The sequence below is a fragment of the Lottia gigantea genome (assembly GCF_000327385.1).
Source record: "Lottia gigantea unplaced genomic scaffold LOTGIsca_76, whole genome shotgun sequence".
NCBI lineage: Eukaryota > Metazoa > Mollusca > Gastropoda > Lottiidae > Lottia > Lottia gigantea.
In genome coordinates this window covers 528617-555533 of record NW_008710536.1, presented here as the reverse complement: position 1 = coordinate 555533, position 26917 = coordinate 528617, and the positions used below count along the sequence as shown (strand labels likewise).

Genomic DNA, 26917 nt, shown 5'->3' with positions numbered 1-26917 from the left:
ACGTTTTTGTTATATAGTATAAGAAACGTTAAAGCAGTATAGACAGTATTTTATGAGTCCAATCTTCACAATGGTCAAGGAATTGCAAATTTATCCTATTTCTTTGACTGCATTAGACACCTTTCTTGTATCATGGAATGCAGCGATGTGGTTAGATTGTTAGCTAGAGATACAGCCAATCATAATGTTGATAAACTGTAAACAAGATGATTTTCTGTTGAGGACTCTGATTGGCTGTGTACTAAAGAAAGGTGACTATTTTAGTCAAGGTATAAGACACTTTTCGTAATAGCTTGACATTGTGAAGATGATGAGTCCCAGATTGTACATTTTTAAGCTTGCACAAATATTTTGTCATGAAAAGCAATAAGTGTATGGCATTTTTTTAAATAGAAACCAAACTAAAAATATTGCAATGGATTTTTACACCCCTTTCCCTTCCTTTTTGTAGTTAACGAATAAAAGTTATTATCATTTCAGTCTGTTTAAGGAATAGTGTATTCTTGTGTATTCTTCCATCATAGATTGAGAGATATTTTCTGTTCAAGGAAGGAATTATTTTGCTTGATCAGAATGTATATGACTTTGCATATAATTAAGTGTTTAAGATATTATTAATTGGTGTACTTTATTGAGATTATAATTTTGATACAGTGCAATAATTATAGTCATAGATTATATAATGGTTGGAAGCATCTTTGTATCTGTTATGTGTAACACTTGACTAGTTCATACATATATTTCAGATGTGTATACAAAAATTGTCATATTAAAATAATTTCATTAGATTTTGATAGTAGAACTTCAAATATTTTAGTTTACAATTCTTGTATTTTATTGGTAAAGATCATCCAGTTCTTAATATTGTATATTTGCAAAAATCTTATAATTATGTTCTGACACCAAGCCACTGATTGGTCAATATTATCACTTCAATGACATCAACCAATTAATATTCTTATGGTCGAGTTCAGATATTTGTGCTATTCCTGGTAAGAATCAAACATAAGCTGTCCACTTTATTAAAATACTAGTAATGAGCACAATATAAGTCTGGTTTTATATAGTTTCAATTACTATTTATTCTACCTCAAAATGGACTGCTTGTGGTTTTTTTTTTAGAATTGCCTGCATGTTCACAAGTATTTTTGCTCTTATGCTCTTAAAGGGATTGTAAAGAGGTTTTCTAAATTTTTTAATTTGTATTGGGAACACTGATATGCTTTATCACATAAGGCCATCCGTGATTAGTGACATCATCAAACACTTAGTTTTAGTGGACTTTGAGGAACCACACTGGTGGAAATCGACGCTATCAATGTCACGGATACACATACAGAATTTGTACCATATTTGTATCCGTCAGATTTTGCAGTTTACTTAAGTGGGGCACTTTTACACCTAAACATTGCTCTTAAAGAGTTTTGAAGTAAAATTCTAGTTGTAATTTTTTAAAGTGTGATTGTCTCTTCAATTAAAATTAAGAATTATGTTATATTCTCATTATTGATGGTTGTATTTATTATTATTATAAAAATACCACTTTGTGTTATATTTTGTAATTGTTGTAGTCTGTGTCTTGTTGAATGAAAAATACCTGTAGATAGATGAAACCAGTAATATTTCAAATTATTATTATTATTATCATTATTATTATTATTGAATAAAACCCTGTCAAGCTGTTAATTTTACACTTCCTTCTCTCTTGTACAATGTTCATCTATCTGAACTCTGTTCGGATCGGCAGCTGCTCAAGATAATGATGGAACTTCTAACTTGGTGACTTACAAGACTAAAATCAACCTCCCAAACTGGCGCAGGTAACTTGTAAAGCATATAATCATACCAAATTGCAAATTAGGACCAAGTTGGCTATGGGTGATGCAGATACTTTATCATTATTTGAGTCGATGAAGAGAGATAGCAATTTTAAGCACGATGGACATTATCTTTTTGAAACAACAATTACTGGTTGAAAGTTTCTTCCATCGTGCTCAACTGATAGCTTCATGTAGTCTTCTGGCTGGCTCCATCTGTATGCTTATTGTCGGAATGTTTTTCTTCAAAGGCTTGTATGTTATTTCAGAACTCCCACTCGATGGAAATTTTCAACTGGACGCTGTGTGTTTGATTTTGAAACCCCAGAAGTATCTTTAAAACTCGCCTGTATAGACGCTCGTACACTTGCTAACGCTTGCACAGGCCCACACCTACGTATCACCAACGTCAGTGTGGTGGTATAAGCCTATGTTATGATTTCCATTTGAATGAGAACAAGGCATATATCCAGCACGTGGCATAGAGCCATGAACAATATCCCTTTAGGGCCCAGACATAAAAATTGTAATAGATTATAATTTAAATTGGGTTACCATCAGATTACCTTTCAGTTCATCATTTCAGCTATATATAGAATCAGATTTATGATTAGAGTTTATTTTGAGATCGATTTCATCTGTTCAGATAGATGCTACTGTGTCATGACCCACTGTCAAAATACAGATTCAGGCCACGATTGTTTGGGTGTCGTTAATCTGTTTCAGACATCAAGATATAATCTTCTTCTGGTATGAATGAGATTTTCAACAACAACATACGCCTACCTTGTATGTTTTTGTTCAACCCTACATCTTTATGAATGTGTAACAAGATAAAGTATAAGTACTATCTTAACTCTTTTACCCTTTTTTCAACCCTATAATATCGCGTTTTTCTTAAACGTAAAAATGTGTAGGGGAAGAAACCCAAAGTCGGATTTCAATTTTTAAAGTGAAGCAGATAGCTGAAATTGAGCTTTAACAGGTCGAAAAGCAATTATATTAGCGACGTTATCTTTAAAAGCGATTGTAATCATGCATATTTGTCAAATGAAATGAATGGCGTTATACGTCATAATATTCTGGATCATGTGGGCTAATGAAGACGGGCACCGCCATGCAGGATGCAATGAGGGAAATTGAGGACAGTGGCATTAGTCTGCTCTTTTTCGATTTCCAACTGTTGAGGGATCTTTTACGTACACGGCCTGTAGAACACGGGCCTTGGTAAATTGTCCCATCCGAACGACTAGACGTTTTTTTTCTTCATGTCAGCCCCTCTTACCTGCATCACTGACAGGGAGAAACCGGGTTGAATATTTCGAAGGTATTATCTCGAATTGAACCCTGGACCTTCAGTTAGAGATTACTCTCCCAGAATACCCGCCTGAGTACATGAATATAATGTGCTAAGGGGTACAAGAACATATGAAATGTTTCCCACGCTTTAAGATCTATTTTGTGACCATCACCTTCTAAACTCTTCTTATTGTCATCTGATATTGACATAAGTTGAACTATATATTATCAGCTTTATTCACCTCTACATGTATACCTGTATTAGTAATAAACTAGACCTTGACATAGATCAACTGACATCGTAAACAACGCGCCATGTTATTATCACATTCTTGACCATTGGTCAAACTGACCAAAAACACGAGTTTTTTTTTTATTTTATTTTTTAAGTGTCATCGTTTTTTGAACTTTTTTTGTTTAGAAAAAAATATTATTTTAGGAAGATTTCCTAAAAGCTTCGTCTAAACCAAATAATTAGCAATGAACGAATATGTCTAATATCGTTGTAAAATAGTTGAATTGCTATGGACAAAGTATTTCTCCTTGTAGTAACCCCTTTTCTTTTTAAAAGAAATGTTTGTTTGATTCGAGATTAATAATTGAGAGGGGACTTGTCATTAAAATTGCATAATCGCACTGAATAGCTACACGGCACCCTGTAAATTTTAACCGTAAAATTTTATTTCAAAATTCATTATAGATAGCTTTTCACATGTGCACAATACTAGCGTGTTTATCTGGCTGAAGTAGTCATAACAATAGCCTCGGACATTGCCTTGACCTGTCCATTCACTAGAGGCCAAATTGATATGAAAGACGCTATTAAAATGCTGTCGACATGTTCGAGATGGCAGTCAAATTTATAAAATGACAATAGCAATAGAGCGATTTGAGATAATTTCAAAGTGGGGTGATTTTTCATTCTTGGCATGCTACATAATTGTTTGTCTTTATACACATGTTGTAGTCTAGCGTCGAATCATTTGGAAATCATCTTTTTTACAATTATTTTGACATCAAATAGCATATTTATTAGTTTGTATGTTCACTTCAAATTTATGTGTAATTTATAGACAATATTTACACAATATTTTATCTGTACACTTCGAAATACGGGCATAAAAATTTTATTAACCGAATTTTCAGAGAAAAAAAATCACTACACATATTAAACATTGTTTATGCTCAAATAAATCAAAATATCAAAAAAAGATATACGGGTTTAGCGCAGATTATATCGAAAATATTATGCTGCATTTCACGTGGTGATGAACACAATACGGGCTATAAAATGATTGGCCAGATAAAGGCATGTATAAAAGTTAAGGACATTACTGGCCCACATTCATTGGTCATCGCTTTATTAATATAACAATAATTATTGTGATCTCTTTTGTTAGCGTTAGAAAATAGCGTTAGAATTTTTGAATTTAGATTTAGATTCAGGACCATTATAAGAGTCAAAACACGATGTGTATTTAGTGAAGTGATTTAAGTATTATATTATATTGGAATAAAAGTCAATCAAAGGGATAAAACTTCATCTGATGTCAAACTAACGATGCCAAACAAACGAGTAGCGATAGTTGGTGGGGGTTGTAGTGGTTTGACTGCCACAAAGTCATGTATTGAAGGAGGATTAGAACCAATTTGTTTTGAAAGAGAGTCTGATATCGGTGGATTGTGGAACTACTCGGATGAACCTGTCCATGGGAAAGGAAGTATATATAAGAATCTGGTGATCAACACCAGTAAAGAAATGATGGCATTCAGTGACTTTCCTACACCTGAAGAATTTCCGCCTTTTATGCCACATTCAGACGTCTTGAAGTATTTCAAATTATATGCCAGCCATTTTGAATTATTACGTCACATCAAGTTCCAGACGTCAGTGTTGTTTATAGAACAGAGCTCGGATTATGAAGAAACTGGAAGATGGTTGGTGAGGTATCAGACACAAGATGACGAACCTCAAGAAGAGGTTTTCGATGCTGTCATGATCTGTTCTGGTCATCATACGGTTCCACATCAACCTCACTTTCATGGATTAGAGAAATTTCAAGGTGCAGCGATACATTCACATGCATATCGCGAGGCCAGCAAATTTAAAGGACAACGTGTCGTAGTTGTAGGTAAGTGCCTCTTTTGATAATACCTACGCTTGCTGGTGTCAAAGATCTAATAGGGAGTTAAGCAGGTTGGACGGAAGATAGAGTCTAGTCTTCCGAAGGAGACAATGAAACATTCAGTTTCATTTTTCTTTGGGCTGATCGCTTGTCAGTTGAAATAGAAAAAATAGTAGGGTCCTAGGCCTACTGCTTCCCTGGTAAAATTCTTAGGGCCGTATGCAGCGCTCGTACCGTGACTAAAGTTGAACTTTGGCTAATGTCGAACTTTACAAAGTTAGGATAAAGGTTTTCATTTTCTACATTTGATAGTCAAATTTAAGCACGACTTTCGTAAAGATCGACCGGTGCATACCTTAAGTTCGACCTAAGTCTAACTTTAGTCAAAGTGTAGGTAAGAAACAACAGAACGATAGCCTACCTGTTTTGTGGATGTTGTTACACCCGGAAAAGTTTTCCATGCCATCCTCTGATAGCACGAGTTTAATGCAAAGTCTAATGTAGTTTTTGGTAGATTTTGCTGGTGCCCGTGGTGGGCTTTCTCTGAGGTCTTTGAAGCAAATCTATTGAACATCCCTGTCAGATCCTAACATGGCCATCCTAAAAATGATGCATACGGAAATGCTACGAGATTAGTAAAACCATTTAGAATTCCAATGATCCAAGGGTGGAATTGATTGTGGACTTTTAATTCCTGGACATTCCTCTTGTTGTATTTCTATCAATTATGATTTCTAATTTTATCCGAATTCCTAATACCTATTATATTGCCAATTATATATGGTTTAACACAAAAATGAATTATTTATATAATTATATAAATGGATTATATAGGGTAAACGGACCATAAGGATTGTTTGTTTGGGTTTTATAACCTGAAGGAGGTCAAGACAATTTGACATCAATTTCATCGTTTAACATTAAAACTTAATCTTTCCGTCGAAGGGTATTCGAATATCGCCTACATATTTTGAGTTAGCAATTATCACATGAAATGAATACAATTAAAGGGGTAGTTGATTTTAGTCTTCTATTTACAAATAGTCTTCAGAAGTACTATAAATGTACAAAAAAATAATCGCATAATTCCTTTTAAAATACTTCAAACTAGGAATTTAATTCACTATTTATTTATATCTTTTCTATAAATCACAGAGAATCTTAAATTGACGAGTCGTCATTTTAACATTCAATCGTAGATAATTCTGGACACACATGGATTTGAAGGTCAAATTTCGACGGTGAGCTTTGAATACTATTACTGATTGGCTCAGTTGAAAAATCCCCGCCTCTGAGACTGAAGTATGTTTCTTAAGAGAAAAAAATAGCGCAACTGTCCCTTTAATTAAAAATTCCAACTTGATAATAATTCCTGATTTTAGATTAAGTTTCCCTCTTTCAATGACGTATGTCGGAGAAGTTGACGGGGTAAAAACGTCTACAGTGATTCCATGCTTATCTTCATTTTCGGAATGTCACTTGTTTTTGGATGGGCCATTATAAAATGAATTGAATCAAATTCAAGTATCAAAAGATACTGACAGTATGCAGGTTACAGGTGTTCACACCATTTTTTTTTTATCAAATTACAGGAATTGGAAATTCTGCTGTTGATATTGCAGTTGATATTTCAAAAGTAACAGAACAGGTAAGGTCCTCAGACCAATTGCCAATGATCAATCTTCAGCTCTATAAAGGATCAATATTGTGTCACTTTAAAGACATACAAGGAATATTATCTGCATAGTCTTCGTGAATTTAAAGGTTTGCATTTGAAATAGTTGTATAATAGCTATTATTGATAAAAACATAAAAATCAAACATTAAAACGTAATAATCATTTTGCAGAGGCTGTCCCGTACTTGGTATCTTTGTTTGCTTATTTTTCAGGTATTCACAAGTACCAGGCGAGGTGCCTGGGTGATTGGTAGAACTGGCTTTTGGGGTTTACCAGCTGATTTATTAGCGAATAACAGATTCCTCTTCTCCTTACCACGAGGTCTATTAGGCTGGGTCGTAGAGAAACAGGCTAATCTCAGAATAGATCATCAACGTTATGGACTTAAACCTAAACATGGGTAGGCTTTAATTGTGCATTTTGTAGTGTGGAGGAACACGAGTTATGAATAACTAGAACCTAACGTTTTAGCTTGCTCATAACGCCTTTAAACACATAGACACCACCAACTCGGGTCGATAGAATAACCAAAATCTAAGGCTACATAATGTCAAAGGGGCTTCTTAGGAACCCAAGAAAAAGGCATACCCAATCATACAATAGCAGTAACAAGACTTAGTTGAATACATAGCTTCTTCCAATAACTTTTGTACATATAACGCAGCAAATTCAATGAAAGACTGCAATATTCTTGTAATTTAAGTCAATATTTAACTATGGATATCCAAGAATTACTTACATATACAGGAGCATTGAGCAAAACATTAGATATGATATTACCACAGATGGATAAAGGATCCAAACGTAAACGATCATCTTTATCATCACTTTTAACATCGTCAAATTATATTTATAATCTTCGCCAATAGTAATCTCGTTTGATGATGAATAAGTGAGATCCTTTGGTGTCCAAGAATTGAAAGAATGTCTTCATTAAATTTCAGGGCGTTGGCAGCACATCCAACCATCAACGATGAAATCCCATATCACATGATGACTGGGAAAATCCGTGTCAAGCAAAATATCAACGAGTTTACAGAGAATGGTGCTTATTTTACTGACGGTTCTTATGAACGAATCGATTCAGTCATATTTGCTACAGGGTACGACTACCAATTGAAGTTTATAGACCATAAAGTGCTAACCATTGACGAAAATCAAGTGAATCTTTATAAATACGTTTTCCCCCCAAAACTGAAACATTCAACTCTTGGTGTGATTGGTTTAATACAAGCTGTTGGAGCAGTAATGCCCATTTCAGAAATACAAAGTCGATGGTTTGTGCAGTTACTAAAAGGTTTGTACTTTCTTCGTGACCGACTTATGCATAAGCATTAGCAACATTTTATATGATAACGTATTCAATTGTCTTGAGAGATAATGTGTATCGAGTAATATCATTTTCTATTAATAATATAAGAAGAGAAAAATTTATGAGCAAAAACAGGAATTGCTACGCTTGACAGCAGAACTGTTCGTCGGATTTTCATTTTGAAAAGTGTTACAGATAGCAGACATTGAAACCTATCAACTGGTAAAGCAAAATATTTCTTGGTATTTGTAAGTTAACTCATTTATACTTAGTTATATTTCCTATTGTTAATTACCAAGTTATTTTTCTAGGTAATTGTAAGTTACCAAGTAAAGTTATATTTTCTATTTATAGGTAATTGTAAGTTGCAAAGTAAAGTTATATTTTCTATTTCTGGGTAATTGTAAGTTCCAAGCTATTTTTTTTTTATTTTTTGGTAGGTCTAATTGTAAGTTACAAAGTAAAGTTATATTTTCTATTTATAGGTAATTGCAAGTTACCAAGTAAAGTTATATTTTCTATTTATAGGTAATTGCAAGTTACCAAGTAAAGTTATATTTTCTGTTTATGTGTGATTGTTAGTTACCAAGTAAAGTTATATTTTCTATTTATAGGTAATTGCAAGTTACCAAGTAAAGCTATATTTTCTGTTTATGTGTGATTGTTAGTTACCAAGTAAAGTTATATTTTCTGTTAATGTGTGATTGTAAGTTAACAAGTAAAGTTATATTTTCTATTTATAGGTAATTGTAAGTTGCAAAGTAAAGTTATATTTTCTATTTACAGGTAATTGTAAGTTCCAAGCTATTTTTTTTTATTTTTTGGTAGGTCTAATTGTAAGTTACAAAGTAAAGTTATATTTTCTATTTATAGGTATTTGCAAGTTACCAAGTAAAGTTATATTTTCTATTTATAGGTAATTGCAAGTTACCAAGTAAAGTTATATTTTTTATTTATGTGTGATTGTAAGTTAACAAGTAAAGGTATATTTTCTATTTATAGGTAATTGTATGTTACCAAATAAAGTGATATTTCTATTTATAGGTAATTGCAAGTTACCAAGTAAAGTTATATTTTCTATTTATAGGTAATTGCAAGTTACCAAGTAAAGTTATATTTTTTATTTATGTGTGATTGTAAGTTAACAAGTAAAGTTATATTTTTTATTTATGTGTGATTGTAAGTTAACAAGTAAAGGTATATTTTCTATTTATATGTAATTGTATGTTACCAAGTAAAGTGATATTTCTATTTATAGGTAATTGTAAGATACCAAGTAAGGTTTTTTTTTTCTATTTACAGGTAATTGTAAATTACCTACTAAAGTTACAATTTATATTTATACGTGATTGTAAGTTACCAAGTAAAGTTATTTCTCTATTTCTATATGATTGTAAGTTACCAAGTTAATTTATATTATTCTATTTATAGGTAATTGTAAGATATCAAGTAACAGTTTTTTTCTATTTATAGGTAATTGTATGTTACCACGTTAAGTTATATTTCTATTTCTAGGTTATTTTAAGTTATCAAGTTAAGTTATATTTCTATTCTAGGTTATTTTAAGTTATCAAGTTAAGTTATATTTCTATTCTAGGTTATTTTAAGTTATCAAGTTAAGTTATATTTCTATTTCTAGGTTATTTTAAGTTATCAAGTTAAGTTATATTTCTATTCTAGGTAATTGTAAGTTACCAAGTAATAAAGTTATGTTGAATGATATTAAAAGGAATACAGTAGAGATGAATGAAGGATATGTTAGCACAAGACGTCATACTATTCAGGTATGATTAAAGTATAGCCCTATGTGAAAAGCTGACTAGTAGACCTCGAGAAACGTGTACTTTTTGTTGTGGTCTCCGAGGAGTCCGAAGTAGGCGTTGTACAACTCTTCGTATACAGTTTAAAATGGAAAACGAAAACCAATACAATTTTTGTCAAAGTTTCACTCTGTGGAGCTACCTGTCTCTACAAGTTCTATCTGGAGAAGAAAGGTAGAGCGTTAAACCATTCCACGTGTACTTTGTTACTGTGTCTTCTGTTGTTATATTGCAGGCATTTTGGGTAGATTACATGGATGAAATAGCATCATTTATTGGATGTAAACCAAACTTTTGGAAATTAGCAGTGAGGGATCCTGAATTAGCGCTCCGTTGCCATTTTGGTCCATGCGTCCCAGCACAATACCGTTTACAAGGTCCTAACAAATGGTCTGGCGCCAGAGAAATCATCCGAAACGCTTTATCTCGAGCAACCAACTGTTCAACAATAACCAAGCAACCAGCAGAGTCGAGGAATGAGAAATATTTCAAGGCGGAACATTCTAAATTAATGACACTTTCTATTGTCATGTTCGTTTTTCTGGCGTGGTTGACGAAAGTCCTTGTAACAGTTTTGTAAAATCAAAATTTTAAATCTGAACATTTCATAAGGTTCAACCACGCCTGCCGATTTGATTATGTAAATACCTCTCTTTGATGAAAGTCATACCCACCCTTCCCAAAATCTATTTCAACCCACAAATCTGAACATTTCGTTCAACTACGCCTGTACATTTTGGTGTTGTAAATATCTCACATTGTTGAAATTCACGACCACAATTCCCCGAAATATATTCAAGCCGATACCAGGTCACACATGCCAGCTTTCCAAATGTACCAAAAGCACTCTACACTTGATCAAGATTTTTGGAGGCAGAATTTTACTTCCAAGCGTGACTTAATACGCAAATATCCCAAGAGACCAAACGGTGTTATGACGTATACATCTTATGTTGAGAGAATTTAAGACGATACATCAATTGCCAATGAATGGAGATTATTGAAATGATTTAATTCAAAGTTCACAATTTGGTTTCTAATTGGTTCCTCTGAATTTAACTGAAAGACTACAGGATGATGATATTAAATGTCTGTACTCCAGCTCTTTCAGTAAATATTCATAAATAGTTTCATAAACTCTGTAATTGAAAAAACAACTGACAGGTTCATTTGATTGTATTTTGTTTAGTGTACAATTAATGTTATATATTAGAGTAAATAGTTTATTACCGTATCAAATGATTAACTGAAATCTCCTATCAAGCCAATCAACAAAGGACATTATAGTGTTTGCAAGGATCACAAACACAAGGTAATATTATGAAATAAGCACAATTTTGTAATGATATAATTAAACACATAACGTTTCAACACAATTTAAATGTCATCTGATGACGACACTCTTGAATATTGTGTTGAAACGTAATGTGTTTAATTATTTCAATAAAATAGTGTGCTTATTCCATAATAATGCTTTATGTTTGTGATTTATATTCCTAAATTTGCAAGGATCAATTTCGATAACCTTAGACAATCATCATCGAAATTTATCGATGCATTATTATTTATGCAGAGAAATGGTATACAATATAAAGACGGCTCTGTTTACTATGGGAGCATGGTCCAAATTGTTAACAAACATAAAGCATGGCACCGTCACACTTAATCTGACGTTTCGTAGCCTAGCACAGACGAACGAAAGTCCCACCGATCTTTAGTTTACGATTGGCGAAAACCTTCCCTCGCAGGTAACATAAAGCTGTATAGTTTCAACAGGGTAATGGGTCTGCAGCAGAACAATTTGGACAAGATTTTCACTGAATACAATATCTTAAAAGTCGGGTATTTCGAGGTTTGACATACACCATGGCGTTGATACAGTCCCTCGCCTTGATGACTAAGTACATATATTTACTTTTAAGGTCATGAAATGACACTGGTTGACTAAAATATAGGTTTGAGTGATCAATATCCGATTGTTTCCGTTTTACCTCGTTCAGACATCGGTTGATACAAAATGACATACAACTGATCAACCATCAACCATGAGACAATCATGGGTTGTCCCCCCTGTAAGGTGGGTGTGAAATGGATCAGACATTGAAAGCATACTACCTATTAGAATCAACAGAGATCTTAAATTTCACTCGTACTTGGCCAATAAAAGTATAGATACATCAGTTGACTTTACCTGGTGTCATAACTATACGACAGAATCTCTGTATAATTCGATAAATCCATAAGGTTATTATTATTGAGTCTGCTAAGCATGTTTCAAATCGTCGGTTGACTTGAGTTATTTTATATATAAGCTGTTAAATCTGATTTAAATCGCCGTAATCAATATGACGTCACAAAGGAAAACAGATTTTGTCTGCAGGATAAATAAAACTATTTTTCACGATGGTGACTAACCAACCATTGCCCGATGGCCCTTCCTCCTAAATACGTCACTGTCTATGATTAACCCAAACGCAAAGTAGCATCAGTTGTTCCAGTAGAGTTGACATGCTCTGCATCGCTAGCGACACCCACTACAATTATTATAATAGAGCTCAAATTCCACATAGATCTTGGACTCAAGAGACAATGTATTAAAAGAGACATACTATTGATTAATAGATATATATAAACTGAACGAATGGAAAAACAGGAACATGTCTTAGGGTTCTAAAAGAGTAGACTCGATACATGCATCAACCTTTTAAATTCTCCCAGGTTTCAACACACAAACTTAACTTACACATGACTTTATGATAAAAAAAATTGCCTTATCTGGTGGATAATATAATTTATCATGCATTGAGATTTATTGTAAGAATTTTTCTTTCAATGAAAAATCGAATATTAATATTAGTCGATGATATGAACAACCAGAATCAACCAATCTGGACATAGCTCTGGCAAATAATGGCTACCATTCATTACCGTAATAAATGTTGCAGATCGTTGTTCTGACTATTTAAATTGAATAAAATTAATTCAACTCACATATTAACATATTAATTGTATGAAAAATCTTGCATTTCTATAATCTAATTTTATTGAAAAATCTATCATTTCGACAAATTAATTTTATTCAAAAATCTTGCATTTCAACACCTTAATTTTATTCAAAAATCTTGCATTTCAACAACTTAATTTTATTCAAAAATCTTGCATTTCAACAACTTAATTTTTATTCAAAAATCTTGCATTTCAACACCTTAATTTTATTCAAAAATCTTGCATTTCAACAACTTAATTTTATTCAAAAATCTTGCATTTCAACAACTTAATTTTATTCAAAAATCTTGCATTTTAATATTTAATTTCATTCAAAATCTTGCAAATAATAAATCAATTGGATTCAATGTAAAAATGCAGAACAATGTAAGGCGATATCATTATACGAAACAATGTGCTTGCCGTAAGATTTGAACGACATTTAGAAGTGGAGAGTAGATATAACAAAAAAACGCAAGGGGTATATTTTGGTATAACTCAGCACATAACGTCTCACCACACTTTTCACGTGTCGTCGTCAGATGAAATGAAGTAGTGGGGATATATAACAAGTAGGAAGCCATGTACAGAAGAAAAACGGTAATGAAGACAAATGTGTTGAAACGTTATGTGCTTTGTTATTAAAGAAGTGACTTATACCACAATATACCCATTGTGTTTTTTGTTATGAATGTGCTTACCATAGTTAGCAGAATAAATGAAAAGTAGTTTTGTGAAATCTATGATGAAATCACGCCATGCATGCAAAACAATAATATTCTAATTAGTGGACTCATGTTTCCGGAAGAGTTACTCTAGACTTACAGATATGTTACAGAAGTAGAACTGCAATATTGTTGCAATTAAACAAAATATTCCAAAAAGTGAACGGCCTCTGTATTGCATCTTTGTTGTGAAAAAGACGCTAGTTTGGACATTTCAGTATAAAATGGAATTTTACGCCCAACTTCTCTGAGCGTAATTGAGTTCGGCGCATTCATTCAGATTTTCTTTTGTCCTGATATACCACATCATATTAGTTAGCTCAATCGGCTGCATTTTTGAGAAAAAGTAGAGAACCTGTGAGCACTATCGAGCACCATCTTATTCCTCCAGGGCAAGATCTGGTGCTATCGCTTCAATCCTACGAGAGGTCTGTGAAATTTTCGAGCGATCGACACGATTCCGAGACCGGTACCCGAGGCCGATGTTTGCCGTTGGTCACACGAGAGTGGCCGAAAGTAGACGTATGTTGACGGAGGCAACCTCAGGCATCCGAAAGTTAACCGACTTCGGAAGATTTTATCGAAGGTTTCATATTAAGGACGAGACAAGGACAACCAAATAATACTAGCTGACGGTTTTGATCGGCAACTGCTTTTCAATCAAAGGGAATAATCGCAAATCAGACGTTATGACATGAGGTGACGTCCTCAAACTCTTATTTTTATTGGAATTGCAGGAACCACAGACGTCTGATTGAAAATTGGGTTGGCGCAAATTGATGCTATCAGTGTCCTCTATACACATAAACAGATTTAGAAAATTTCTTTACAATCCCCTCAACTCTATCATATTCTAGTTCAATGACAATACCTTTTTTCCAAAATGTTAAAACAAATCGCGTTAGCATTGAAATAAACAAGAATATTTTCATGAAAGATAGCCATCTAAAAAAATGCATTGTATGGGTGTACAATGAAGTGTAGTAACTTGCAAATAAAACAAATGGCATAATGTCAATTCTTCGTGGTTTTGTCTTTTACTGACTAAATATACAAAATAAAGTTTAAATAATAGTTCATTCGGGATTTTACATGTAACAATATGTCCAAGAACTTTTAAACGTAACAAATATACCAATTTAACATGTAAAAACTTCTAAGGCGAATCCGCGTTTAGAATCCAAAAAGCACAGCGGCATCATGTGTTTCGATGAGGCATAATTAATATACCAAAATATATAGGATCTTTCAACATTATTTGCCAGAACAAAGAAACAATGTCTTGTCTCACGCATTCATTTGACATGGACAGCTCTAGCAAACTAAGTGGAAAACGAGCTGAAAATAAATCAATCTTTAAAGATATGTCATAGGTCATAACTTCCCTTTGGAATTTTGGTAACGGCCTGGATGTTTGAATTATAAAAAATCCGAATGTTGGATTTTAAATCTGAAAAGCAATACGGAAAGCTGGCCTTGAGAATATATAAACCCACCACATTAGCGACGAAACTTAATATAATGACATCTTTTAAAAGTATTGCATTATCATTAACTTTCATTTTGATAATCTTATTCCATATAATGTTATAAACGTATTATGATACCGATAAAATAATGTAACCAATCAAATTATCATTACTTGGTAATAGCCACATGTAGGTTAGATTCTTCATATTACTGTTTATAGTATTAGAAATTATATATCAAGTAGAATGATTAAAATAAAGCATCATTACTTACGTGTAACAAAATTCCAACTTCTCTTTCCTCCGAAGATGTTTGATTTACAGTCTTGGTATATTCTACTAGTTTACATGAGGTTTTTTTTTAGTTTCGTTGTCATGATACGAACGATGTCCACTACCGAAACTTAGCAAGATCAAAGCCAAAATATCGACGTTCCACCAATGCAACCATATATTGATATTTGCGTGCGTCCTTCTGAGAGAATGAAATTCAAGTCACTAAAATCAACTGCCAAGCTGTCGAAATGTTAAAAAAAGATATATAATGATGCCACGTGTCGTATGCCTAGCGATCTAACATCGCCATATTGGTTTTAAAAGGTATGTTTTGCACGTGGGCTTCAATCAATATATTCATTGATTTATTAATAGTTATACTATACAATGTTAAAAGAATAGAGTTCAATAGAAGCTATATTTACATCGCAATTGATGTAATTGCCATAATTTTATGCGTCGCAGAACAAGACAATGATTCCCATTATGTGCTATCGGCAGGGGTTTAGCTATTGGCAGTAAATTAAGCATGGTTACTCGTGAAATTTTCACACCTTCTAAAGAATACAACAGAGATATAAATTATTTCCATATCGATCAGAGCAGTTCAGAAACATATTGATCTGCAGTTCATACAATACTGAAAGTTAGATAAAATAGAATGTGTTTATTATAATGTTAATAATTCATATAATATATTACTGTGATCAAATAAACTTCATATATTACTGTAGCTATAACAAAAAAATTCTCACTGTTAAAATAGTGCTCAACACATCAATTGTTGAGCGATATAGAAATATGGAAATTTTCATTGTATTTACCTATTACTGTGACCAAATAATTTGTTACCAAATAACTGTGACCGAATAAACTTCTTATAGAATTACTGTCCCTAACATAAACTTGTTACCAAATAAACTTATTACCAAATAACTGTGACCAAATAAACTTGTTACCAAATAACTGTGACCGAATAAACTTCTTATAAAATTACTGTGACTACATAAACTTGTTACCAAATAAACTTGTTACCAGATAACTGTGACCAAATAAACTTCTTATAAAATTACTGTGACAAAATAAACTTGTTACCAAATAAACTTGTTACCAAATAACTGTGACCAAATAAACTTCTTATAAAATTACTGTCCCTACATAAACTTGTTACCAAATAAACTTGTTACCAAATAACTGTGACCAAATAAACTTGTTACCAAATAACTGTGACCGAATAAACTTCTTATAAAATTACTGTGACTACATAAACTTGTTACCAAATAAACTTGTTACCAAATAACTGTGACCAAATAAACTTCTTATAAAATTACTGTGACAAAATAAACTTGTTACCAAATAAACTTGTTACCAAATAACTGTGACCAAATAAACTTCTTACCAAATAACTGTGACCAAATAAACTTCTTACCAAATAACTGTGACCAAATAAACTTGTTATAAAATTTCTGTGACTACATAAACTTCTTATAAAATTACCGTGACTACATAAACTTGATACCAAATTACTGTGACCAAATAAACTTGTTATAAAATTTCTGTGACTACATAAACTTCTTATAAAATTACCGTGACTACATAAACTTGATACCAAATTACTGTGACCAAATAAACTTGTTATAACATTTCTGTGACCATACATAAACCTCTTATAAAATCACTGTGACCAAATAAACTTGTTATAAAATTACTGTGACTACATAAACTTATTACCAGTGACCAAATAGACTTGATATAAAATTAATATGAACTTGTTACCAAATTATTGTGACCAATATAACTTATAACCAAAAAAAACTTATTACCATATTACTGTGGCAAAAATAACCTGTAACCAAATGATCTTATACAAATATTACTGTGACCAAATAAACTTACGACCATATTACTGTGCCTTATTTTATAATATTTACCTTATGTCCATTTCATCGCAACCAACGTTCAGATTATAAAATTTCCGAATTTGGACCCTGATGCAAAGAAAAGCGTTTGAACGATTTGATCATTGCTAATTTTGAGTTCACAGACCAGATGTCGACAATGATACAACAAGCCAGTGTTTCCAGTAATATAACAACTGGTTCCAAATAAATAAGAGACCATTTAAAATCATCTTATATTCCAGCAAAAAGTATATGCTATGTGTGCAAGCGTCTTGCATAGTGTATGAGATACATCGGATTATTTGAATAATGTATAAACAATCGCTAACTAAATATATTATGTATGAATTGAAACCTTATTTTCCATTTGAACCACATACTATACTATGCTCTGTCATTAAGACATATTTTTGTTGTCTGTTGTGTGGATATGTTCTAGTCCGAAACCTCTACCTGGCTATTACTACAGGTATTAGTACGAGTAAGATATAAAATACATCTTTCTCCAGCAACGCAACAAATGAATTTCAGAATGAATTTAAATGAAATCCATTTCAATTCAAGATTCCAGTTTTTTGGGAAAATTATTCAATTCAATCTAAACGCTTTCCTCCTACACCGTTTAAAGGTGTCTAGACGATCTATGAAATCTTTAAAATCGTCCATTTTGAAACAGAACTTTTTACTGATTTGCGAAAAGAATTTAAAGTTAATTAATTATTTAAGATAATATGATGAATATAAATTGAAAATTTAATTAAAAGTAAGTATTATTCGGGCTGAACGTCATAAGTTAATGTTAACTTTCATAGTTTCAGTGTTTGTTGCGAACTGTAAGTCGGATTTAAGAATAAGAGTGATACTTACAATTGAAACTGGGTCCTATCAGTCGAAGTAAATATTTTAACGACTGTATTCCACGAAAAATTAAGCTTTTCCACTAACAGGTTCCATTTGCAACTGTCCACAAGACAAAGTGTACCGTGGTAGCCTTTTCGATAATTTTGAACAAGCAGTATCATACTAGTGTAATGATACCCAATAGTTGATTCAGACAAAATTAATCTCTATCGTCTTCACGTAGGACGTAAAACTCCATTATAATTCATTATCTATGTCGCCGTAATATTAGTCATAACATTCATTTATTGATCCATTATTTTTCTTTATGGAATTTGCCTAGACAGGTTTCAATTTAAATTGATAAATTTGATTACCAATTTATCACACAAAATTTTAGATTTGGCTAATCAAGTAAAATTTTGATTTGACTAATCAAGTTAAATTTTTATTTGGCTAATCAAGTTAAATTTTGATTTGCATGTCCTCATAATTCGGTAGGAATTCAAATATTCCAGTAGTGAACCTTCACATATATCATTTGATTTAATTCGCAGATTGTCGTGATAAAATTTAATTTTGGTTAATCATAGGAAATATTAGATTACAAAAAGGTTTATTTTGGCTCGCAAATGCTCGGCTTTGACTCTTGATGCATTTTGAGGCCATAAGGATAGTAAAAGACTTGAACAACGAAAGATTAGTAGCCAGATATCAGTGCTTTCTTATTAAAGAAGTGAGTTATACCCTAATATACCCCTTGTTTTTTTTTATATAGATATCTACATGTATTATGTTTTGATTTCAGATACAAAATATTGATATAAAACCTATCTTTCGCTCTACATTTTAACATCAAATAATTTTACACTTATATTGTCTTTACTTTAGGTTTCTTTTTTTTCAAGGAACAGATGCGCCATTTTTGGACCAATCGTACCTAAGTCTCAGAGACGGGGATTTTTTTAGTTCAGCAAATCAGTAATATTGTTCACAGCTATATACCTTCGAAATTTAAGCCTTCAAATCTATATTGTGTCTTCAGAATTATCCGCGTTTGAATGTTAAAATGACTCGCAATTTATAAGATACTCTTTGATATAAAGGACATAATAGAACTAGTGAGTAAAGTATTTCTAAAGGAATTTTGAGATTTTCTTAAATTTCTAGTACTTCTGAAGACTATTTAACACATATTCAACACTCATATCAGCCCACCCCCCCAAATTGGCCCATCTGCCCCTTTAAAGGCTGGAATTTCTAGCATATCGTTCTAGACGTAAAATTCTTTATGTTGTGAGTAACTCCCTTCAGTAGAGGTTCTACTTGCGAAGGTGGGATGGCCCTTTTGAAAATGAGAATGGTCCATCCTCCTCATATTTCAATTTTTTAACAGCTTAAAATTGAGTTGATGCCCGTGTTTATGTTCTGTGGCCATTGAAAAATATAGATATCATACTGGCTTTAACTGTGAACCATGAACCTTGTTATAATTTAATTAAATAGAAGAATTGTCAATTACCAATTATGAAATGGGTTGTATATATTATTTTATTAGTTAATTTTACGACATCTTATATCCCGTATGAATAATATTGAATGAAAAGGTAAACTATGTAGTATTGAGCTATTAATACTGTTATTCGACCAGATGTCGCTTTTATATCACATATTTCATTGATTTGTCATTTTATTTACAGTCTGTGACGCATGTCAGGTGCTCTTTCTTCATGTTAACAACTAAGCATGTCAATGGGAGGAACCAACCATTTCATACGCCGCAATAGGGGACATGGAGTCGCGGTGTTTCCACAAGTTACATACTTGCTCTTTAAACTGCATGTCGAAACCGGCTCAGTGAGATAGACAAATGCTAAACAGCTAAGTTTGGTTTTAGATCGTGGCAAAGATCGAAATGATACTAATTTCTGCCCGTCATTAATGCAGGTCGGGGCAGGGGGCTAGTATGGAAAAGGCGTCTAGTCGTTTGGATTGGAAAATAAACTGTGGCCTCATATGGTACAAGCCATACACGTTATAAACACTTGGCTTTTGTCGCTATCCTCACTACACTCTGCAGGCTGTTGCCCATCTTCGGTAGTCCAAATTTAGTGAAATAATATTTCAATTTGAAATTACAGTTTTGAGAATTCCCTGACCGCTTGCTTACAGGGCTCTATTTAGGCTTTAGAAGTTTGATTAGTCACATCAGTCATTCAAATGGTTTCAGTCTAAATAGAGTTATAAAAGTGACAGATAAGATACAATAGATCTAGTTTGCGATATCAGCATCCGCTGGAAGCGAACGTTAACTAGAATATACAGTAACAGTTCTTTTAAAGAGATTGTAGAGAGTTTTTCTAAAAATAATTATGTTTATCAGGGACACTGATAGCATCAATTTGCACCATTCCATTTAGTCGTCTGTTGTTTCTGCAATTCGACTAAAACTAAGTGTTTGGTGACGTCACTAATCGCGAAGAGACTTATCTGATGTATTTGTGATTTGTGACGTCACCAGTTTTAGTGCAGAAACCAATGGTTGAAAATTGGAATTGTGCAAATGATGCTATTTGTGTCTCCGATACACCTAAAAATTAAGAAAAACCTCTTTAAAATCCATTTAATGTTTATAGACGTGTCAAAAATTTAATGAAATATATACAATTTAATTTGCAGATTGTCGTGATATATTTTAATTATGTCTATATATGGAAATATCGGAAACAGTTATGACATATACATTGAAATCCGGAAACAAGAAACATGACGTATAAGTAGGTGAGAAGAGACATGGGTTCTATAGAGAAAACAGGGTTGACAGAGAAGGAGTGAAACTAAGAGGAAAGGGAATCTTGATAGGGTGGAAGAAGAGAAAACGTGGAAAAGATGAGAAACTACAGTGATCAACAAGAGGGTAAAGTTACAAGAAGGAAGTAGTTAAGGTAAACTAGAAAGAAAAGGGGATAGGTAATAGAAGTGGTAGAAAGGATTTTGACCGAAGGAACTGTCAGAAGGGTAGATTTAGGCAGTATAAAGACAAAAACTAGTTTAAGAAATTTCATAATTAGCCTCAGTGGTCATATGAAATTGCACAGAATTCCCTCCCTTGAAGTAAAACGTATATAAGACGTAACTATTTATATTAAAAATTTTGATTTTCAAAAAAGGTTGATAGTGATCCAAAATCTTTCGGTCGTAGACCAAAGACCCCAGACCAATCTCACAAATATTACGTATAAAATTATATAATATCAATAATGAAATAATCATATTGAAACTCAATACTAGGTGTATAGAGGTCATCGAGAGAAATTCTCAAGGAGATAAACAATTGGATTTGATTCGCAGATTGTCGTCATTAATTTTAATTTGATCTGATCATTGAAAATACATGTATTGGATCGCAAAAAGGGTGAATTTGATTCACAAAACCTCTTAAATGGAACTATGCTTGCTTAATACAATCTCGGGTTTCTATATAGCAAAAAAAAAAAAGGTTACCACAAGCACATGTATAGAACCAGTCAACTAAGCTTTTCTCATTATATCTGGTCAGCAACAAACCGAAGTTATAAATAGATATAAAGACATAAACTATTTAAAGGAAAGGTCCAGATAAGGTAAGGTCCAGATAGAAAAAGTCCAAGATTTCGCCAAAACATCTACAAAATACTTTATTTACAGTTGATCCGCTTTTAACTTGATCCTGGCTACTGGTACACTATCCATTACTATCATAGAAATTGAAATGTTTATTCGTTTAATAAATGACAAATAAACGCAGTAAAATAACACAGTATCAACCCTGTAATCCATAAAATATCAAAGGGTTGGATGATCATATAACAATATTAGCATATAATTCAAGAAATTTCCCCATTACACCTGAGTAGCGCTAGATTGGTGACTTCAGCACATGGATCAACCGGAAGTGCCACATGTGCCGAAAGTAGGTGTAGACAGTACTAAAAATGGCAGAGAAAGGAAAGAATGAGGGTATATTTTGAATGTTGACATATCCAGTTTCGTACCGTTCGATGGAAGCCAGAATTGGAACAGGCGGAACACGTTCTTAACTAACCAATCGAGTGCTACCCATTACTGTTGACTCGACATATTTATGTACGCGAAATGTGTTACTGGTAGCTACAAGTTAAATCAGAAATAGGAAACAAGCTGGTACATTTATGTTGGATACAAAAAAATATTACATGCACAATCACATAAAAAGGCTATAAATTTTAACCCAACAGCCAATTAACCGAACCTGAGCGAAATGAGCCTTATTCAATGGTGTAAATAATTTATATTGAACTGAAATGTTTGTTGTATCAATCGTATTATCAAATGATATTAAAGGATCGCCAGACTGATATAAGATGTGTGGTTGAGTTGCGTTCGATATGATCATCGATATGATGAACTATTTCGATTGCTTTCACTTCAGTAGCATTTCATAAATTTGTGTTCCAAAAAACAGCCTATTTAAAACAACTCATAGATTGGGCTGCTGTTATCTGAATCGTTCATGTTAAAAATTGGTTTGGAATTGCCTCCTTATAAGTAGGTATAAAGTTTATAAACATAACATTACCTTCATTGAACAAAATTATTTTTAAATGCCATTGGGTTATTGGCCAGTGACAAGCAGCGGGATTTCTAAGTGAATGCGTATGGCGGGGGAAAGCAGCAAAAACCTACTGCTATGTAGAAATGTCTAATTCAAAACACAAATGTAACATAATGCAATACCAAATACCTAAAACGTCTAATTTTTGTCCAGAAACTAAGTATTGGTCAGGCTTTCATATGACATATTGGAAGATTTCTGGAAAAGGTTATAAAAGGTTGAAGTTTGTGATTTAAAATGGAAACAGATGGCAAATGAATTACTGGTGCGAGTCCATCTATTACATTCTGGCTATTATCAGTTGCTTCCCTTGAAGTATTGAAATTGAATTTGTGGTAAATCAAGTCACCCCCTGTTAGTCGTGTTTGTTGTGTATAATGAAAAGAAATGACGGGTGTGGCTTCAGGCAGGGTATACTTTCTGGACACCTGATACCACTTTCATTATGAAATATTTATATACTTCCGCATGTGAAAAGTTTATTAGCTGCTACCTAATAAACGTTTATCCAATGTTTTGGATTTCGGGTTTCGTTTTGCGGTTCGAATCGTTAATACTTAATTTGTTGACAGTGATGAGACATTGTATTTTGAAATGATTTTCTACATAAAAATATATACCAGTATCACAGATTTTATTGAATACTGAAGAGTAATAAATTAACAAATTATTATATACAAAAATATTCATTAAAATTCTATAGCACAAAATATAAAAACATAAATTATATCTTCATTGCTCAGAAAATACCAGAAACTTTAGTCTGTGGTGTATCTGAAATAACAGATCAAGATATAAAAGCATCTGACCCTATAGCAATTTAGATAAATCTATGAAAGCTAGATCAGATCAGCCCTTAAAAAAACCTATACGAACCAATAGATTATATCATTTGGATTCATATTTATAAGCAAGCAATTAATCTGAAAAAAGGCACTAATACCAATTTGGTAAATCGTGTTCTATCATGACCACGAATTCTTAGTTTTGAAGTACCAAGATCGTACCGATAACTTCTAAATCGAAAAGTTAAAAAACTACTTCTAAACACAACTTTTACATACTTAAGTTCAACTTAATATTTTGGGCGTACCATGATTTGTAAATGGCGATTTTATTTTGGCACTGTGAACTGAAAAATCTTAAATTTTTACGATAAGAGCTTAATTTGTCGTCAAGATCGAAAATATCACGCAATTACATAGCATTTGTCACACAATTGGAAAACTATATAAATAGGATGAATACAAAGATTATCAACGTAGTAGTGGTTTTCTACAAAATCTTTAAATTGGCACCTTTTGTCAAACACATATTATTAAATGACACATCTAATGGAAAGTGAGAAACATAGTTACTTAGCTGGATTTGAACTCCTATAAAAAATGGATAGCAACAAGGACAAACGAGGACAATTACTAGGCTTGAGAATCATGACGGGGAAGATCTGGGAAGTCACTAGTAGTAAATCGAGCAGTGGTAACTTCTACCTCATTATTAGGTCTATTAGAGGGTGGGGCTGTGAAGGTATACGTGCTGTCACCTGGACGAAGTGATTCCTGCGAAGTTCCAATAGTCCCTAGCATATCCGGACGACCATAGGCTAAACTTCTTGATGGACCAGTAGGATCAGACCAGCCGCTTTCCATTCTTTGGGGATCTTGTCTAATAGATGTCTCCTCTACTGGTGCCATTGGTTTGCGACCAGTCAGTTCCTTCAGCATCTGTTTGACGGCTTTCAGATCGTGCTTGAATGTTGTGACCATTGCATCTTGCTGGTGCTTCAATTCGCCGATCATTTCATGAATTCGGGTCACTTCAGTGTCAAATTTTTTGTTGGTGACAACATTGGCGGTTTTCTTACCGGTGGATCCTGGTTGCTTTAAGATTTCTTGTGGATCATTAGGTTGTTCATCGGCTTCACCGAAATGAAATTTCCATGAATCGTGGATCTGATCTAGCTGTTCCTTGATTTGGATTGTGACCTTTTTGATGTCTTCCTCTCCACTCTCGGTCAAATCGTCGTCATAGTAATCTTTCATAGGGGAACATTCAGCCTCGATATACCGAAGGAACTTCATTTTGCGCCTTTTGGACATTGAGTCCCAAAAACTTAGGATTGTAATTGCTCTCTGCATAACAGAATTGGCCTGTGCGTTGTCGTAAATACGTTGAAAAGTGTCGGACAATAAAGCAATGAACAGATTTAAACACAGAATGGATGAGACTGCCAACCAAGACCAGACCAATATTGTAGCCATAACAGAATCCACTAAATACATGTTATCAAAATCATAGTCATCAACCAAGGTAAGTCTAAAGATACTAAATAGAACCTGTCCGGGATATTCATATCCACTGACCACAATTCTTTCGCCTGCGTCTGGGTTATTAATGTCATCTTCTGCTCTCTTATCACCACCGAATATTATCCAAAAGGCACATACATAAGGTATATAGAACTCGAGATATAAAAATACAAATCGTAACAGGTCTTTCAGCATATGTCCTAACATCACAATAAATGGCCCAAGAAGTGTAAATGCACGGGCATTTTTCATTAGTCTTAACCACAATATAATTATGGTGAAAGACATGAAGCGAACATGCCACCGAGCTAGATGTTCAGAGTGGGCAATAACATCGGCTATATGGGTTGCAACGCAAACTGTAAGCAAGAAGTAACATGTCCAATCAAAGACGTTCCACATGTCACTAAAGTAGCTTTGATCAACTTCCTTCAGCATCTCCAGCTCACGATTAAGAAAAGCTTCTTCTTCTGGCCACCTCGGATGACAAAACTTCTTATCTTTTGCAATTTCTCTTTCGCGCCAAGATTTCCATTTGCTATGAGATACTTGGGATCTTCTATAATCCCTCAATTCTTCAACGACCTGCCACATTGTAAAACCAACTGCACAAATTAGAAGAAGGATTCTCCACCAATCTCCGGGTAGGATATAATTATGACGATCATCATACTCCACAACAACACCTATCACAGTCCATAACAGAATATAAACGAAGTTCAGTATCAGGCTCTTCCAAGCTCCAATAGCTCCAAATTTTGACCACATCACCTCGATCAACCGTTCAAAAACAGGGTGCATGATCAGCTGATATTGTCTATGGTTAACAGAAACAAGTAGTGGACTCTGAGCCTCACTATCTGCGTGCAGATATTGGTTGCGAACTAAATGATTTAAGTAAACATATTGTTTTCTGTTAGCTCGATCTATTGAACGAAACTGGTTTAAGGCTTCATGGGCTACAGGCGCCATTTTTGTGATCATAAGAGTTATGGTTTGTTGTCCTTGATTGTCGGTGACATTGATGGGTGCTCCTAAGGAAAGCAAGAGTCGTGCCGATTCACTACGATCAAGTTCAGCAGCTACATGAATTGGAGTTCTGCCCTTGTAATCCCTTACGTGTTTGATGTCACATCCCAATTTAGCGAGAGCTTTTAAAGATGAACAAGCGTCATTTTTGGCAGCGTAATGAACTGGGGTTTGTTCTTCTTCTAAGGTTTTGGATTCTTTGTCGGCTTTGAATTCGATGAGCAGGTTAACCATCTCTGGATAGTCTACAGCTGAAGCAACATGAAGCGGAGTTCGTCCATAAGCATCAGGTTTGTTGACGTCTGCACCATGCTCTAATAGAAATCGTCCAACATCAACATGCCATGCTCGAGCAACTTCATGCAGTATCGTTTGACCATACTTGTCCATACAATTAATATTGGCGCCAGAATTCAACAGACTTTCAATGAAATCTAAATTAACATATTCGTCATCATGATTGGCTTGTCCAAGTTTGGCAAAATACTGCATGAGAGCGCGGTTACTGGCAACCGCCATGTTGAGATCTTTACCGGTCTTGGCACCTGCAGAAAGCATTTCACCTTTCATGGTGAAGCTGTCATGGATATCTCCCAATCCGATGCCACCAGCCTGTGACTTCTCCATGCCGTCATCAGTAGAATTGCTCTGTCGTATTGATCTCCGTTTGTTAGCATAGGCCTGCCATCTGGATATAC

General features: G+C 33.6%; 2 protein-coding genes across 2 annotated transcripts; one reads left to right on the top strand and one right to left on the bottom strand.

Moving 5' to 3' along the window:
* The first annotated feature begins 4473 nt into the window (after positions 1-4473).
* Positions 4474-11293, top strand: LOTGIDRAFT_221976 (hypothetical protein). Its single transcript, XM_009066405.1, has 6 exons — positions 4474-5248; positions 6835-6890; positions 7133-7320; positions 7865-8217; positions 9913-10016; positions 10288-11293. Exons 1-6 carry the CDS (start codon positions 4678-4680, stop codon positions 10630-10632), a joined length of 1617 nt encoding a protein of 538 aa, XP_009064653.1. The 5' UTR covers positions 4474-4677; the 3' UTR covers positions 10633-11293.
* Positions 11294-20227: 8934 nt separating this feature from the next.
* Positions 20228-26738, bottom strand: LOTGIDRAFT_168525 (hypothetical protein; the record flags this gene model as incomplete). The annotated part of the gene is made up of 3 exons (XM_009066404.1): positions 20228-20259; positions 24806-26149; positions 26324-26738. The coding sequence occupies 3 exons, from the start codon at positions 26736-26738 to the stop codon at positions 20228-20230; spliced, it is 1791 nt and encodes a 596-aa protein (XP_009064652.1).
* Between the last annotated feature and the right edge of the window lie 179 nt (positions 26739-26917).